The 15,909-nt window shown below is 38.3% G+C and overlaps 1 protein-coding gene across 1 annotated transcript; it reads left to right on the forward strand.

Moving 5' to 3' along the window:
• The first annotated feature begins 43 nt into the window (after positions 1-43).
• Positions 44-15,374, forward strand: TMX1 (thioredoxin related transmembrane protein 1). Its single transcript, XM_001928249.5, has 8 exons — positions 44-206; positions 3,441-3,556; positions 5,232-5,277; positions 7,062-7,190; positions 9,420-9,465; positions 9,583-9,684; positions 9,788-9,854; positions 13,678-15,374. The coding sequence occupies exons 1-8, from the start codon at positions 55-57 to the stop codon at positions 13,854-13,856; spliced, it is 837 nt and encodes a 278-aa protein (XP_001928284.1). The 5' UTR covers positions 44-54; the 3' UTR covers positions 13,857-15,374.
• Positions 15,375-15,909: the final 535 nt, after the last annotated feature.

The following is a 15,909-nucleotide window of genomic DNA, read 5'->3' on the forward strand; positions in this document are numbered from 1 at the left end:
GTTACGCGAAGGTGGGGGCCGCAGCGCTTGCTGTGGGGAGGGCGAGCGGCGGACATGGCGCCCTCCGGGAGTCCTATGGTCCCCTTGGCGGTGTTGCTGCTGTTGCTGTGGGAGGCTCCCTGGACCCACGGGCGGCGGAGCGACGTGCGCATCATCACCGACGAGAACTGGAAAGAGTTGCTGGAAGGAGAGTGGATGATAGAATTGTGAGTGCGGGACGGTGGTCTGGGGGCCCTTCTGTGGGCCGGGGTACTGGATCCTAGTCTGGAGCCCCGACTTCATTCTCCTTCCTCTCCCGAGCGTCCTAGGCTCTTCGGCGCTGCGGCTCCGAGCCGCGGCACGGGAGCCCCCGACTGCTCGGAATCCCCTAACTCTTGGGATCTTCGGCTGCTTTCATCCCACCCCTTCGTTTGCGACCGGGTAATACTTTTAAGTTTTTTTTTCTGAAGTGTGCACCCTAGTTTGGTTGCTAGGGCTGCGGTGTATGTAGAGGCTGCTTTCAGCTTTGAATTCTCTCAACTTTTCTTCAAGGTTTTTGGGGATGGGGAGGTTAGTCTGACTAGTTGCTATACATTGATTTTCTTGTGAGTCTTACAGACTTCCAGAGTTATTTTTACCAAACTGCAGAAGAGGAAATTGAGTTGCAGCCTTTCCTCTCCTTTTGTCTAATTGTCCTTAAAAAGTAGTCCACTTAGAATGTTAGAATTTGAGGTCTTTTTAGTTTATTTTAAATTTTATGAATCGGGCGTGTGTGTGTGTTCGCTTTTCTTTTTGCCCACATCTCATTTTTCCTTTGGGTGTGTGTTTTTGCAAAGTACTGAATGTCCTAGGTTGTTACTCTTATGTCTCTCTAAGTGGTATTGCATTTAAAAAAGAAAATTAATTGTGAGTGATTATAAACTCTTAAAAGAGTGTCAGGTCGTCATTTATTGTTTGAATAAAATCATGTGTCTGGTGATTCCATTATGATCATGTCCCTTATGCATTGGTAGGTAGTAAACTATCTGCCTTTGCTTTAGTCACTAAATTGGTAATGGTGGTGACAGTATTATTGATACTAATGGTATTAGTGATATTAGTGAAAAACACCATTATTGAGTGTTAACTGTGTACTAGACACCTGTAAACACGTCATATGCCTTGTCATACTTAAATTCTTTACAAATTCTACAAGATACTTGTTATTTCCTACACTTTACAGGTAGGAAAAGCTGTACCTAAAAAGCTTTAATTATGTTGATGTTGTAGAACAGCCCCCTTCTTTAACTGGGTTCAGGTGGGTGTTTTCTTCTGTGATTGGGTTGCTAGTTAAGGAGGAAGGTGAAAGTATACATCCCAGAAGGCCAAATCAGTAACTCTTCAGTCATTAAATCAAGCATAGATCATTTATGTGAAGGACAAAATAGGAGAAATGTTTATGTAGTATGCATATAGTTTATAACTCAGTAAAATGAATTTTCAGGCACCCTTGGAGCTACAGAGGAGAGGAAACATAACCAGGGACAGCATTTGGTTTCATTGTCCTCGGTAACTTGTTTTAGCTTGTCTCCATAAAATGTTCACAGTTTCATAAATAATGTGTTAAGCAATAGTAATTATGAACTAATGTGCAAAATACATTCGAGTGTTACTCAAGGAGATTTTTATTTTTTTTAAATTTTTAATTTTTTTTTTGTCTTTTTGCCTTTTCTAGGGGGGCTCCTTCAGCATATGGAGGTTCCCAGGCTAGGGGTCTAATCGGAGCTGTAGATGCCGGCCTACTCCAGAGCCACAGCAACACGGGATCCGAGCAGCGTCTGCAACCTACGCCACAGCTCTCGGCAACGCCGGATCCTTAACCCACTGAGCAAGGCCAGGGATTGAACCCGCAGCCTCATCGTTCCTAGTTGGATTTGTTAACCACTGCGCCACAACGGGAACTCCTCAAGGAGATTTTTATTAACTCACTGGATCAAACTATATCAATATAGTAGTAATCAAAAGTGAAGTAGTAGGGTTTTTGAATTAGAATATCTGTGTGAAATTAGAGTATACCATAGTATTTTTTTCTTTTCTTTCCTCATCATGTCCATAATTTATATGAGGTTAAGTATTTTAAAAGCACCTAAGAAACAAAAGGAACATGAAAAAGGGTCAAGGGTTTCTAATGCTGTCTGTTCTTACTACAAGTTAGATTGTCTACGTTAAATCCCTCCTGATCAGGAGTTTTTTTTAACAGAGAGATTTGTTTGTAATACATTTTTTTAGAGATTTTGCCTTTTGTGGACAGTACTAGTCTTGTTCCACATTGCCTATAACTTTTGGGAGTTTTATTTCCATAAAATAAGTGAAGAAAGTATAATGAACTACAGAAACTGTACTCATATTTTTAACAGGTGTAGGTTCCTGGTTCCAAAAAAAAGCCTGGTTCCATTAAATTATGAGATAATTATAAAACGAGAAAAATCAAATCCTAGGAAAGATTCAGGGCCTCTAAAGACTAAGTACTAAAAGAGTAAATAAAAAGCTAGTATGTTTGGCCATAGATTTGTAAATCTGAGGTTGACCAAGTTCTGGCCTAAGAATTTTTTTTGGCCTGCCTAGTGTTTGTGTCTGGGTTAAGTTCTGGGTAACATTTTTACATAAAAATGAAGATTTTTTTCAGCTCCTTTTAATTTGGACTGGGCCAGTAGTTCCCTGTTGACTGTCATTTTCCTTTGTAGGAGGGGGCATGTGTTTCCTATTTACCATAGCCCTGGGTGCTTCCTTTTTTTCTTCTATTAGCACGTTGCATTTGTGACTCCTGCACATAAAATTATTAAAACTGATGAACTCCAGATTTGACTTGGAGCTTTCTGGATACAGTTTCATAGAGAAATCCAAAGGTTTTTTTTAATTTCTTTTTTCTTAATCCAAAGTTTTTTTTTAATTTCTTTTTTCTTTTCTTTCTTTCTTTTTTTTTTCTTTTTGCTTTTTAGGTTGCAGTTAACGGCATATGGAAGTTCCTAGGCTAGGGGTCTAATAGGGCTACAGCTGCCGGCCTACGCCACAGCCACGTGGGATCTGAGCTGCGTCTGCGACCTACACCACAGCTCACAGCAACGCTGGATCCTTAACCCACTGAGCGAGGCCAGGGATCTAATCTGAATCCTTAGAGATCCTAGTCAGGTTCATTAACCACTGAGCCACAAAGGGAACTCCATAAATCCAAAGGTTCTTAAGGAGCTGTTTTGCACGTGAAAAAGTCCTTGTGTCTTAATTCTCAGAATTACTTTTCTGTGATTAGCATTATCAGTTCATAATTCTTGATTTCCAGAGAGTTAGACCTGCACTTAAAACCTTTTCATCTTTATAAAATTAGCCACTTTGCTATCTTGTTTTTAGTATATTCTTTATGTTAAGCATATTAGCATTTTTATCCCAATATTATTAGAATGTTTAAAAAAAATTATGTTTTTTAGTTATGCTCCATGGTGTCCTGCTTGTCAGAACCTTCAACCAGAATGGGAAAGTTTTGCTGAATGGGGAGAAGATCTCGAGGTTAATGTTGCAAAAGTAGATGTCACAGAGCAGCCAGGTACTGTAAGTCTGGTTAGTTTTTTTTTGCAATTCGAGATGATCTGTTTTTCCTTTTTCCACGTTAAACGGTCTTAACTCTTAACTTTCACTAGTTTTGTTTTTTTTTTTTCATTCAGGGCCGCGGGTGAAGCATGTGGAAGTTTCCAGGCTGGGGGTCAAATTGGAGCTGTAGCTGGTGGCCTACACCACAGCCACAGCAACACAGGATCCGGGCCGAATCTATGACCTACACCACAGCTCACAGCAGTACCGGATTTTTAACCCACTGATCGAGGCCAGGGATTGAACCTGAGTACTCCTGGATACCAGTCAGGTTCGTTTCTGCTGAGCCACAGCAGGCATGGATCACTCTAAGCGACCTTGGGGGCATCTTCCTCCCTCCATTCTTCCCCACGTAACTGCCTCTGATCTTTTCCCCTTTGCATCCCCAGCCCCAGACTAGTACGTAAGATGTCTCTGAGAAGCCATGGGACATTGTGGTCCAGATGGACATTGGTCAACCGAACATTTGCATCTATAGCAGACTTCAGAATAAGGATCATGTGGTTGAGATTCTCTGTAGAGCCAGGGTAAAATTCCCTGACAAGGGAGGTGAATCTCTTTAATTGGGTTCCACATGTAATCATTAACTGATTTGTCATCATGAGCTCTTAATTACAAAGCCCCCTGGACAAGTAGCAGGCCCTGTCCTTATGGCTACTTCTTTCTTAGACCAGCCTCATCTTACCTGTTCTTGGTCACAGTAAACCTGGATTCTTGACTGCCCTTATCCCAAATGGTAATAATTGCTAATACTTGGTGAGCACTTATTAGAGGTACTGCTTCAAATGTTTTGCATTAATAGTTCTTACCTTGTGGGAGAGGTAATATCCTCATTTGACAGATAAGAAAACTGAGGCATAAATTATTCCTTAGTTATTTTAGTGTTTAACACATGGTGAATAATGCTAGGGTTAATAATGACATTGCCAACCTAATGAAAGATTCATAATAGTTTCCACTTGTAATCACACCTTAGAAACTTCATTTTTTCTTGATTATCAAATTCAATTTCATATAATTTTAGACTTAAAACTCATTATATTGTGCTATCTTGTGACTCCTTGCAGTAATCTTATTGTAGTATACTTGATCAAATGTTTATATATACATTCACAAATGTGTTCGATATTCAGACTCTACATACTTTTTATTATTATTATTTGGTTTTTAGCACCGCTCCTGTGGCATATGGAGTTTCCCAGGCTAGGGATATAGTCAGAGCTTCAGCTGCTGGCCTACACCATACCCATAGCAACGCCAGGTCCAACCTACACCACAGCTCACGGCAACACCAAATCCTTAACCCACTGAGCAAGGCCAGAGATCAAACTTGCAACCTCATGGTTCCTAGTTGGATTCATTTCCACTGCGCCATGGGAACTCCAGACTTTACATACTTTTAAATTGAGATAATGTTTAGTAGATTTTAAGTCGCTTTAAGTACATAATTGGAATTTCTTTCATTGTTTATGTTATAAAACTCAACTATTTTTAGGTATAATTTCATATTCTTTGCCTATTAGTATCTAAATTATATAGAATCAACTTTAAATAGTAAGTAATTGTCCCATATAAAACCTGTTGTGTGTTATTTCTTGTATTTATTTCTAGTCTTTCTTTATCATTCGTAGGACTAAGTGGACGATTTATCATAACTGCTCTTCCTACTATTTATCAGTAAGTATTTGAAGATTCTGTAGTTATGGAGAAAGATGCATCATACTTTAATCAGAATAGTAGGCCTCTGTTCTGGATTGTGTTTAAAGAGCATTATATTCAGTAAGTTTATTGGAAGGCTTATTTCCTTAGGTCCCTTTAGATGAATGATGTATGAACAATTGGTGATTTCAGAGATTGTAATTGTTTTAGAAGATGATGTGCGTGAGAAATGGTGTGATACCATTCAGCACAGTAAATGAATGTGAGCCCAGAGTTGTGATAAGTACTGTAGGAAATTTGGTAAGGGGAAAAAAATCACTACGCTGGACTGGTTCCTAGAAAATACAGAGTTTAAACTCACCCTTGGAGGTAGAATTTTCAGGAGTGCTGAGTAAGCATTCCATCCTAAGGACAGTCTCAGTCATAAATAGCATGATATGTTCAAATATTAGCTAAGAAGGTGCTGTGGCTCAACTTTGGGAACAGTGGTAAGTGAAATGGTTAAATCAGAATGAATACGATCATGTAGTCTTCAGTGTTAGGCTTTTTAGTTTGTCTTTATCTTCCCAAGTGGTCATGAGAAACCTTAAATCTCTATATCTGCCCTGAACCTTAGTGTTCACCTAGCTGTTGGCTAAATGCCAGCCAGCACTTCTCTTATTTAAGGTTATAAAGACAAGAAGTTGGCAGTTCTGTGTGTAGGTATCTTGATTTTCTTTATCATCATTTTTTCATCTTTGTATGCTTCCCTGTGCCTTTTTAGTCGCCCCTACTCCCTTTGTATCTATATAAATGTCTATTCTCTCTCTATAAGTACTTCTTTCCTTTTTCACCAAGTCCTTTTTTCCACATGTCTGGGTAACTGGCTATTCTTTTCTAATCACTGCCTGAAATTTTCTGGAATTTGTTGCCCTTTTCTTTTAGTCATGTTGTTTATCATGCCAATTCCCCTAATTTCTGCCTCTTGAGATCTTACCTGACCTTCAAAAATAGCTCACGTGCCCTTTTCTGTGCAAAACTTTGGAGTTTTGAGTGGACCCTTCCTTGTCGTCTTTGGCTCTGGGTGGATTAGGGCCCTCTAACCTTGCTGTGGGTAGTGAGGAGCTATGGAAAATATTTGTACCTAAGTGATAAAAATAGAAGTGTTAATTAAGTAGGATTAGACTGGCAGTATTATTTAAAGTAGTTTGGAAATGGTGGAGATGTGGGAACAGGGAGAGCAGTTATGATCCTATACCAGTTCCATACGTTGGGAACGGAAAAGGAGGGGGTGGGTGTCAGGAAGAACGCAAAGCAGACTGTAAAATAGAATCACTGTTTAAAGCATAATGGCAGAGATGATGTGATTATGACTGAAAATGCCAGAACAAGGCCTCTAATTTTTAACCTCTCATTTAACAAGAGTTAATAATAAATGCTACATATGATTCTAACCACTTTTTCATGAAGTCATTGCTTTAACGTGTATATTGTGGCTTAAAAGTGATTTTTCTGAGATTTATCTACTTACTGCTTATCTTTTTTCCCTCAGGTTTTTAATGAGATAGAATTGACATGTAACTACTTATACTGTGTTTCATAGTTTGGAAGAGTAACAACAGCGGTCTTAAGACTTAACATTGTTTAAAAATAAAACCTTAATATTTAATTAAATTTGGGTCTCAGATGTCAAGGATAGGCAGTGCATTGCTGATGTTTTGAATATTAGGATTGCTTGTAAAAATGAGGTTATAGGAATAGCAAAACAAATACAAAGTTTATTTATTTGGTACTGATTAATATTTACTTATGATATTCTTTAGTTGTAAAGACGGTGAATTTAGGCGCTATCAAGGCCCGAGGACTAAGAAGGACTTCATAAACTTTATAAGTGAAAAAGAGTGGAAGAGTATTGAACCCATTTCCTCATGGTTTGGTCCAGGTTCTATTTTGTAAGTATGAGGAGTTTTTTTCTTATTTATTTCAGAATTAAGTGAAACACATAATATTTTGTTTAAATAAAGCATTTGTACTTAGTTTTAATTCTAGAACTCTTAGGGTATGTTCTGATTTACTATGTGATGTTTAGTTTGACTTTACCTTCTTAGTCTAACAGATACTTTGATCTTGTTAAGCTAGAAGGAGACATTTCTATAGAATTAAGCTGAAACCTTTTTTAGGAGTATTTCAGCACTATAGATGTGGTCATTTGTATCACCAAAAACTAAACCTCCTAAGAATGTGAGCAGTATAATGGGTAAAGCTATCGTTTGAGCTTAACATTTGAATGAAATCGTCCAACATACACCTACTCATGCTGCCTTTAAGTTTCAGTTCTTGATTTAATGAGATTGAATTATTCCACCTGTCTGATAACTTTATATGAATAGTATGGATGAACAATGATTCTAATGGCCTGACTAGTTACTGAGCTTTATGTGTAGTTAGAAGGTATATTTCTTCATAGCAGCTCACTGTGGAGCAGTAGGGACCGACCATAGCAAGAGTGTTTTCTGATACTGTTTTGGGGAGCAGCACCTCACGAGTCATTTCAGAGACCTCTGGGAGTATTGAGTTTTGCTGAGGCCATCCTGGTGTGGCTAGACTATATCTTTCCTCTAGCACACTTGCCCTTGGAGACTGGGGAGTTGGGATAATGGATTCTGGTAGTGGGAGTAAGATCAGCCCTAAGAAATGTTTTGTTTTGTTTGGGCTTGTTTTTGTCTTTTTAGGGCTGCACCCGCAGCATATGGAAGTTCCCAGGCTAGGGGTTGAATCAGAGCTGTAGCTGAAGGCCTGCACCACAGCCACAGCAACTTGGGATCAGAGCTGCATCTGCGATCTACACCACAGCTCACGGCATTGCCAGATCCTTAACCTACTGAGTGAGGCCAGGGATCAAACCTGCATCCTCATGGATCTAGTTGGGTTTGTTATGCTGAGCCATAACAGGAACTCCCCCAAGAAATATTTTGAAATAGAGCTTTATCTTTAGCACCTTTCCTTACACCTCTGAATTGAATTGTCCTTTTGCTCTCAGAATCCCCCCACTGAACCACAGTGCCCAGCCCAATTAAGGCATCTAGTACTCCTGGCAGCATCTAAGTAGCACAAACTACAGGGAGGCTACATAGTATTTATGTTTCACTTCCTTATTCCTATTCCTGTTTTGTGTTTTAAACAACAGAAGTGACATGATTAAAGTACCTTTCTATGTTGAACTGAAAATATAACTGATTTTTGTTTGAAATCTCATGTTGTAAACGATTCTTACCCTCTCTGGTGGAAGGGGGTTGCATGTGACATCTCTTTTGACTCTCCAGGGCAGCACTCCTTTTCGTTTTTATTGGTAGACTGACTGGGGGTGCTCCCAGGTTCACCATGGCAGGTTTACCCACTCAGCGATTAGGGACTGGATTAGGCCATTCTGTGTATAGGAGTTCTGGCTTATGTGTGAATTGTGTTGGTGGACCCTCTTATGTTAGAGAGAACTCACAAACCTAGTTATTGGAGTATGCTTTTTTCTAACTGCCCATGTAAACTACTGGGGTTTAATTATGTGAAAATAATAGTTTTACTTATATGGTGATGAAGTATTTATTTCTTTTATAATTATTTTGTGTATCATTATGCTATATCAAACTAATGCTGTCGTGAGTTTTATTTAACTTTAATACAAAAGGAGGGTTATTCTTAGGTTGGAAGGGCCAGTTCAAATGCTCCCAGTTTTTCTTCAGGCTTCCTTCTCTGCTCGTCCTTTGGAGGACTTTAAGGGTGAATAAGAGTTGCCATTTGCCTACCTACAGTGTACCTAACTTCAAACCAACTGGTTTCATAGAGCTTGTAACCTGTACTCTAGTATATTGGAGAAATCATCAGATGAAAGGTGAAAGGTTAAAGTCAAACAATAGGAAGGAGAAAAGGAAAAAAAAATTTATCATGTGTTTTGTTTATGAGGACATCATAGAGTGGCAAAAATTCAGAAACTGTTGATTTTCATTAACAGTCCTTACTATGGGCTTGAAATCAGTTATGTATCACTAATCTTGAGTTACACCAGCAGTGAAATCTATTGTGTTTGTGAAAGTATAGAGCAAAAAGTAGAAGCTAGAGATAATACACATGTATTCTACTTCAAAGCTATGTATCTGATTGTTTTTCATTCATCTCTTTTATTTTAGGATGAGTAGTATGTCAGCACTCTTTCAGCTATCTATGTGCATCAGGGTATGGGCTGAAATTTTATTTCTATTTTAATTATTTTTGGTACTGTCAATTTTTTAAAAAAGATCATGTTTTTAGGTGTTTTTTTTTGTTTGTTTGTTTTTTTTCTTTTGATTTTAGACTTGCCATAACTATTTTATTGAAGACCTTGGATTACCGGTCTGGGGATCATATACAGTGTTTGCTTTAGCAACTCTGCTTTCGGGACTCTTATTAGGACTCGTAAGTAGTTAATTTTCATAGGAAGAAAAGTACTAGAATTTGATAATTTAATGTAGTTGCACTAGCTTTGTATTGTATATTCATATGATGTTTATTTTTACAGTGCATGATATTTGTGGCAGATTGCCTTTGTCCTTCAAAAAGGCGTAGACCACAGCCATATCCTACCAGTAAGTGTATTTTTAAAATGTTTCTTTTATTCACTGTAATCTCGTTCATTTCTGTAAGTCTGTGTTGCCTTTGTAGCTTAGGTTTCTAAATATGGAGTGGTGGGGGAAGGAGTATATATATTTAACGTAAGAATGACAGCCCAGTGGATTTAGGAACATGGTTATTGGTTTTTATATTGTGGAGAATTTTAACACTGTGTATAAGTTATGCAGTGTTTGATACCATTGATCTGACATCAGTTTATTTGAAAACACCATTGGGGAGTTCCTGTTGTGGCTCAGTGGATTAAAAACCCGACTAGTATCCATGAGGATGCAAGTTTGATTCCTGGCCTTGCTATGTGGGTTAATGATCTGGAGTTGCTGTAAGTTGTGGTGTAAGTCACAGATGCGGCTCAGCTCTGGTGTTGCTGTGGGACAGGCTGGCAGCTGAAGCACTGATTCAACCCCTAGCCTATGAATTTCCATATGCCGCAGGTGTGGCCCTAAAAAGAAAAAAGAAAGAAAATATCATGAAATTCATGGATCCATTTGAATATACTTGGGTCCAAAAAATTGAATGTATTCCACTCTTGAAGTCATTCATCGGTTTGTGACCACAGTTGAAGATTTTTTCTTTGTATGCTGGTCAATTCTGTTTTCTCATAGGATGTTGGGAAAAGCAATTGCTGTAGTCACTTCAGGATTGTCATTTGACACTTTGCTTTACTACAAGATGGGTTTATATAATTAGAATAACTGATAGGGTTTTAAAAAAATTTTTATTAGGTAGTTACAGCAATACTTAAAAGGAAGAGTTCCCGTCGTGGCTCAGCAGTAAGCAAACTCAACTAGCATCCATGAGGACTCAGGTTCGATCCCTGGCCTTGCTCAGTGAGTTAAGGATCTGGCATTGCCGTGAGCTGTGGTGAAGGTTGCAGATGTAGCTTGGATCCCGCATTGCTGTGGCTCTGGTGTAGGCTGATGCCTATAGTTCTGATTGGACCCCTAGCCTGGGAACCTCCATATACTGCTGGTGTGGCCCTAAAAGACAAAAGACCAAAAGAAAAAAATACTTAAAGAACACATGGAGGGAATAATTTTATCCATCAGGGGCCACTGACCTGTAGGGGAAAAAATATACTAAGCACAGATTACTTAAGAGTCAGTGAATGTATGTTTTATATTTATCTCACTTCAGAAACCTTAACCTCACAACAGATTTCTTTTAAGTAACCTGTGACACAGCTGGTAATGTGATGTTGCCCATTCTATAGTGGCTGTATGGTTTGAGTTGTTTCCCATTATGTGTGTTTGGTTTAGGTTTTGAGTTGCTGGAGGAAGACCAAGCTGAGTCTGGCTTTAAGCAGAATAGGAATTTATTCATGTAGTGAGGAAGCCTGAGGGCAGAGTTGACTGGATCCTGGGTCTTAGATGTTAAGATGTTAAGTTTCTGAATTGCTCAGTTGTCTGACTTTGCTTGCTCCTTTTTTGGCTCTTTGCAGTTCTTTTTTTTTTTTTTTTTTTTTTTTTTTTTTTTTTTTTTTTGTCTTTTTGTCTTTTGTTGTTGTTGCTATTTCTTGGGCCGCTCCCGCGGCATATGGAGGTTCCCAGGCTAGGGGTTCAATCGGAGCTGTAGCCACCAGCCCACGCCAGAGCCACAGCAACGCAGGATCCGAGCCGCGTCTGCAACCTACACCACAGCTCACGGCAACGCCGGATCGTTAACCCACTGAGCAAGGGCAGGGACCGAACCCGCAACCTCATGGTTCCTAGTCGGATTCGTTAACCACTGCGCCACGACGGGAACTCCTCTTTGCAGTTCTTAGCATAAAATGACTATAGAAAGTTCTAGCTCATCATCCCAGAGTAAGAAGAAAATAGACTTCTCTCTACACTCTATCTTTTGGAAAAATTCTGCTGTATTCCACTTGTATAAAGGATGTACGTTTTGGAAGTCACTGTAAATCAGGGTGTCTCAACCATGACACTGCATGACACTGTTGGCCTTTTGGGCTATATATTTCTATTTTTTTTTTTTTTTTTTTTTTCTTTTTACGGCCACACTTGTGGCATGTGGAAGTTTCCAGGCCAGAGTTTGAATGGGAGCTGCAGCTGAGGCCTATGCCACAGCCATAGCAACACCGTATTCAAGCGGCATCTGAAGCCTACACCACAGCTTTCAGCAACACTGGATCCTTAACCTACTGACTGATGCCACAGATTGAACCTGCATCATCACAGCAACTCTGTCAGGTCCTTAACCCCCTGAGCCTCAATGGGAACTCCAAGGACTGGGCAATTTTTTTTTCCTTTTTAAGGGCACACCTGTGGCATATGGACCTACCCAGGCTAGGGGTGGAGTTGGATCAGTAGCTGCTGGCCTACACCACAGTTTGCAGCAATGCCAGATCTTTAACCCACTGAATGAGGCCAGGGATTGAACCTACATCCTCATGGATACTAGTCAAGGTTCATTTCTGCTGAGCTGCTATGGGAACTCCAAGGGCTTAATAATTCTTTTTTTTTTTTTTTTTTTTTTTTTTGCCATTTCTTGGGCTGCTCCTATGGCATATGGAGGTTCCCAGGCTAGGGGTTGAATCAGAGCTGTGGCCGCCGGCATTCACCAGAGCCTCTGCATCACGGGATCCGAACTGCGTCTGCAACCTATGCCACAGCTCATAGCAACGCCGGATTCTTTACCCACTGAGCAAGGCCGGGGATCGAACCTGCAACCCCATGGTTCCTAGTCAGATTCGTTAACCACTGAGCCACGACAGGAACTCCGAGAATAATTCTTAATTGTGACAAACTGTCTTTTATACATTATTGAATATTCGGCAGCATGCCCCTGCTTGCCAGTAGCACCACCCTTCTTAGTTTGTAACAACCAAAAGTATCTCCAGGTATTGCCAAGTGTTCCTTAGGGGGCAAAATCACCCTGGTGGAAAACCACTGCTCTATAAACCGTTGAGCTCACCACAACCACATGGAATGTGGTGTAGGGAAGGGGTTATTAACCCAACAGAAAGAGGGATGCCAAACAGACCAGATTGTCCACTATAGTAATTCCTTCACGGAGTTTCTTCTACCTTATACCCCGTGTTCTTACCCCTCCGTTCTGGATGCTTGGGATTAGACACAGTCTCAGATCACCAAACAGAGAAAAGCTCATTGGCCAGATTCTGTGTTTTGTGTCTTAGTAACATGGTGTGTTTTAAAGATTAAGTTACCTAGCAACAGACCCTATTGAAAAGGGGGCATTTATACATGTGTGTATACGTATTAAAAAATTCATTGAGCTGTACAATTATGATTTGTATATTATATTGTTTATAATTATACATTAATAAAAATTATGTGGGGAAAAAAGCACATTTATGAAATCATTTTAAAAAAGAAGAAAAAAACATGCTTGGAAAAATAGCCTTTAGCTGTAAGAGTCTGATTCTTGATTGTCTGGGAACTGAAATAAGGGTAGTGTTGAAGTTTATTTCAGTGTACTTATTAACTAGAAGACTTAATAGCAAATGAATATAAGATAGTTGTATTTAATGCAGCCTGTTTTCTTACAACATCCGTATTTGTAGCATTTTTCTGGTTCATTAATTTCAGTTCAGTTTATGAATAGGTAGGTAAAATGATGGTTAAGTAAAATATATCTTCCAAATGAATTATTTTTACAGTATCATTTATTCTTAAAGATAACTTTTTCCTTTTGGAAATCTAAAAGTGATTGATAAATAAATGCTAAAGCAGTTTATGGGCATATGAGTTGTATATTGACTGTACTTTACCACAGCTCTAATACATCAACCAAAAACCTTTGTTCTTTATCCTTAAGAAAAATTATTACCAGAATCTTCTCAACCTTTGAAAAAAGTGGAGGAGGAACAAGAGGCTGATGAAGAAGATGTTTCAGAAGAAGAATCTGAAAGCAAAGAAGGAACAAACAAAGACTTTGCACAGAATGCCATAAGACAACGTTCCGTAGGTCCTTCATTGGCCACAGATAAATCCTAGTTAACTTTTACAAATATTTTATATGATTTTGACATGAACAGAAGATTGATCATTTCTTTTGGTTTGAAGTGAACTGTGACTTGGCTTGTATATTGCAGGGTTCAGTCTAGATTGCATTAGAGTCAATAGTCTACCTTCGGAAAATAAAAGTAGCATTCTGTGAAAAAGTTTGAAATAGGATTTGAGAACAGCATGGTGGTTCAAACAGCTCTTTAATTTTTGAAAAATCTGTGCCAAGCAATAAGATTTCTTTGTGTTTCTTAATAACCTTTTCAAGTCTGAGTTGAAAAATTAACATTTCCAAAGTATTGCATTAATGAGGTATTTAAGGAGATTATAGAAAAAGATTTCTCGTTTGTTAACAATTTTTCTCCGTTTCACTGTGTGAAGAAGAGAGTGTATTTCCCATAAATGGGAACTTTGCCCATTGTCTCAAGGAATGTGTATTTCAGTGACAACTCTGGTTCTTTTAGAGATAAGGTCCAAAATTTCATCATAGATTTAGATTATTCAACTAATAAAAATTACACTGTTTTTTCTTTATACTTTTCTGCACATAGCAGAGAATATGTTTAGGAAGTTTTTATGAGTCCATTGTGTTGCTTTGATTTCTATAAAGAGTGGTTGCCACCTTTGTTCTCTTTTTAGTGTATGATTTAATTTTTCTTACCATGGGTTACATTTTTCATTTTCCATGTTGGATACTCTCCTGAAAATGCTTTTCATGTTTTAATAGTCCTTTTTATTTATTGTTTCAAACTGAACTTTACTGTGGAATTCTTAAAATTGAAGAGCTGTCTAGTTGGCCACTTGTTTAAGATTTTACATTACTCTTGCTGAACATCTACTTGAACTTTTTTTTGAATATGAAGGTGAACATTCCTAATTTTTATTTGATTTTGTGGAAAAGCCTTTGGTATTTTACGTTTTAAAAATTTCATAGAAACTTAATTTGATACAAAAGTTAACATTCTACTCAGGAAAAAGCATCTTGGAGTGTATGTTTTCAATGTAGATTTGTCTTCACATAGAAAGTTCTTAATTGCTTTTACAAAGTCGGTGTATGCTTCTTATGTTTTTGGAAGACAAACTGTATTCTACTATACTTTCTATTGTGTGGTATTTCACAGGTGAGAATCAGCAGGATAGAACATTTAATATATTTTTACTCTTTAAAGAGTTAGAACAGAGCTTTTTACCTTACAGCAAAAGGTGGGGTGGGGTGGGTGTGTGGAGTGGCAATAAAGAACTTTTTAAGCCACAAAGAGGGGGAAAACCATCAATATTCAGAATGGGTTGCCTCTCCATTATGATAATGATTTCTGTGATGTCCCCTCTTGTCTAGGTTCTGCTGTGTGAATCCATTAGATTTACAGTATCATAATGTACAAGTTGTCTTTAAAGTCTTCTCCTTTAGAATATTAAATATTCTACCATTGAAGAGTTTGGTTGTGTAATAACTTTTTGGTGCTTTAGAAGAATATTCTAAGCACAAAATAAACTTTTCTAAGCACTTGACTGAAGCTGAAGACAGGTGTCATTTCTAGTTTCATATTTAGAAATGCTTAACTCCTTTGTATTTGACAATGTTGAATAGTTGTGTCACCATATATGTATTTGATAAGTGTAATCAAAAGGCTGGAGTCATACACATCTTCTGTTACTTGAGATGATAGAGAAAAATACTCATTAATTAATTGTTCTATTTTCTAGTGTTATAGTATACATGACATTATCAAGTTTAAGTTTTTAATGATTAGAAAATATATATACAGAAAATTAAAGTAGACTGAATATGTAGAGACTTGGTATTTCAGAAAAGATATGATATTGTATTTCTTTAGGATTGTCAATGTAGATGTCTGAATAATCAATTTTCTGTCACACCAGAGGCTTACAGGAATTACATTGGGGTCATTTTACCTTTAACAGAACCTTTTTGTTTCTACATTGACGTAAAGGGGCTCAACATGGTAGCTTAGCTAGCAAATTGTTGAGGAGGGAATAAGGTGTATCAGCATCCTGGAGAACCTTGCCCCCTTGGCCCTCCCTC

Source organism: Sus scrofa, chromosome 1, assembly GCF_054392235.1.
Source record: "Sus scrofa isolate SSC_HxYL_T2T_F1_AM1 chromosome 1, Sscrofa_HxYL_maternal_Yorkshire_Landrace_v2.0, whole genome shotgun sequence".
Lineage (NCBI taxonomy): Eukaryota > Metazoa > Chordata > Mammalia > Artiodactyla > Suidae > Sus > Sus scrofa.

Excerpts from the sequence above, each read along its gene's own strand:
- TMX1 (XM_001928249.5), top strand. The coding sequence starts at position 55 with ATGGCGCCCTCCGGGAGTCCTATGGTCCCCTTGGCGGTGTTGCTGCTG. Across the intron at positions 3,557-5,231 it reads AGATGTCACAGAGCAGCCAG|GACTAAGTGGACGATTTATC; the intron begins GTACTGTAAGTC and ends TATCATTCGTAG. Across the intron at positions 5,278-7,061 it reads GCTCTTCCTACTATTTATCA|TTGTAAAGACGGTGAATTTA; the intron begins GTAAGTATTTGA and ends GATATTCTTTAG.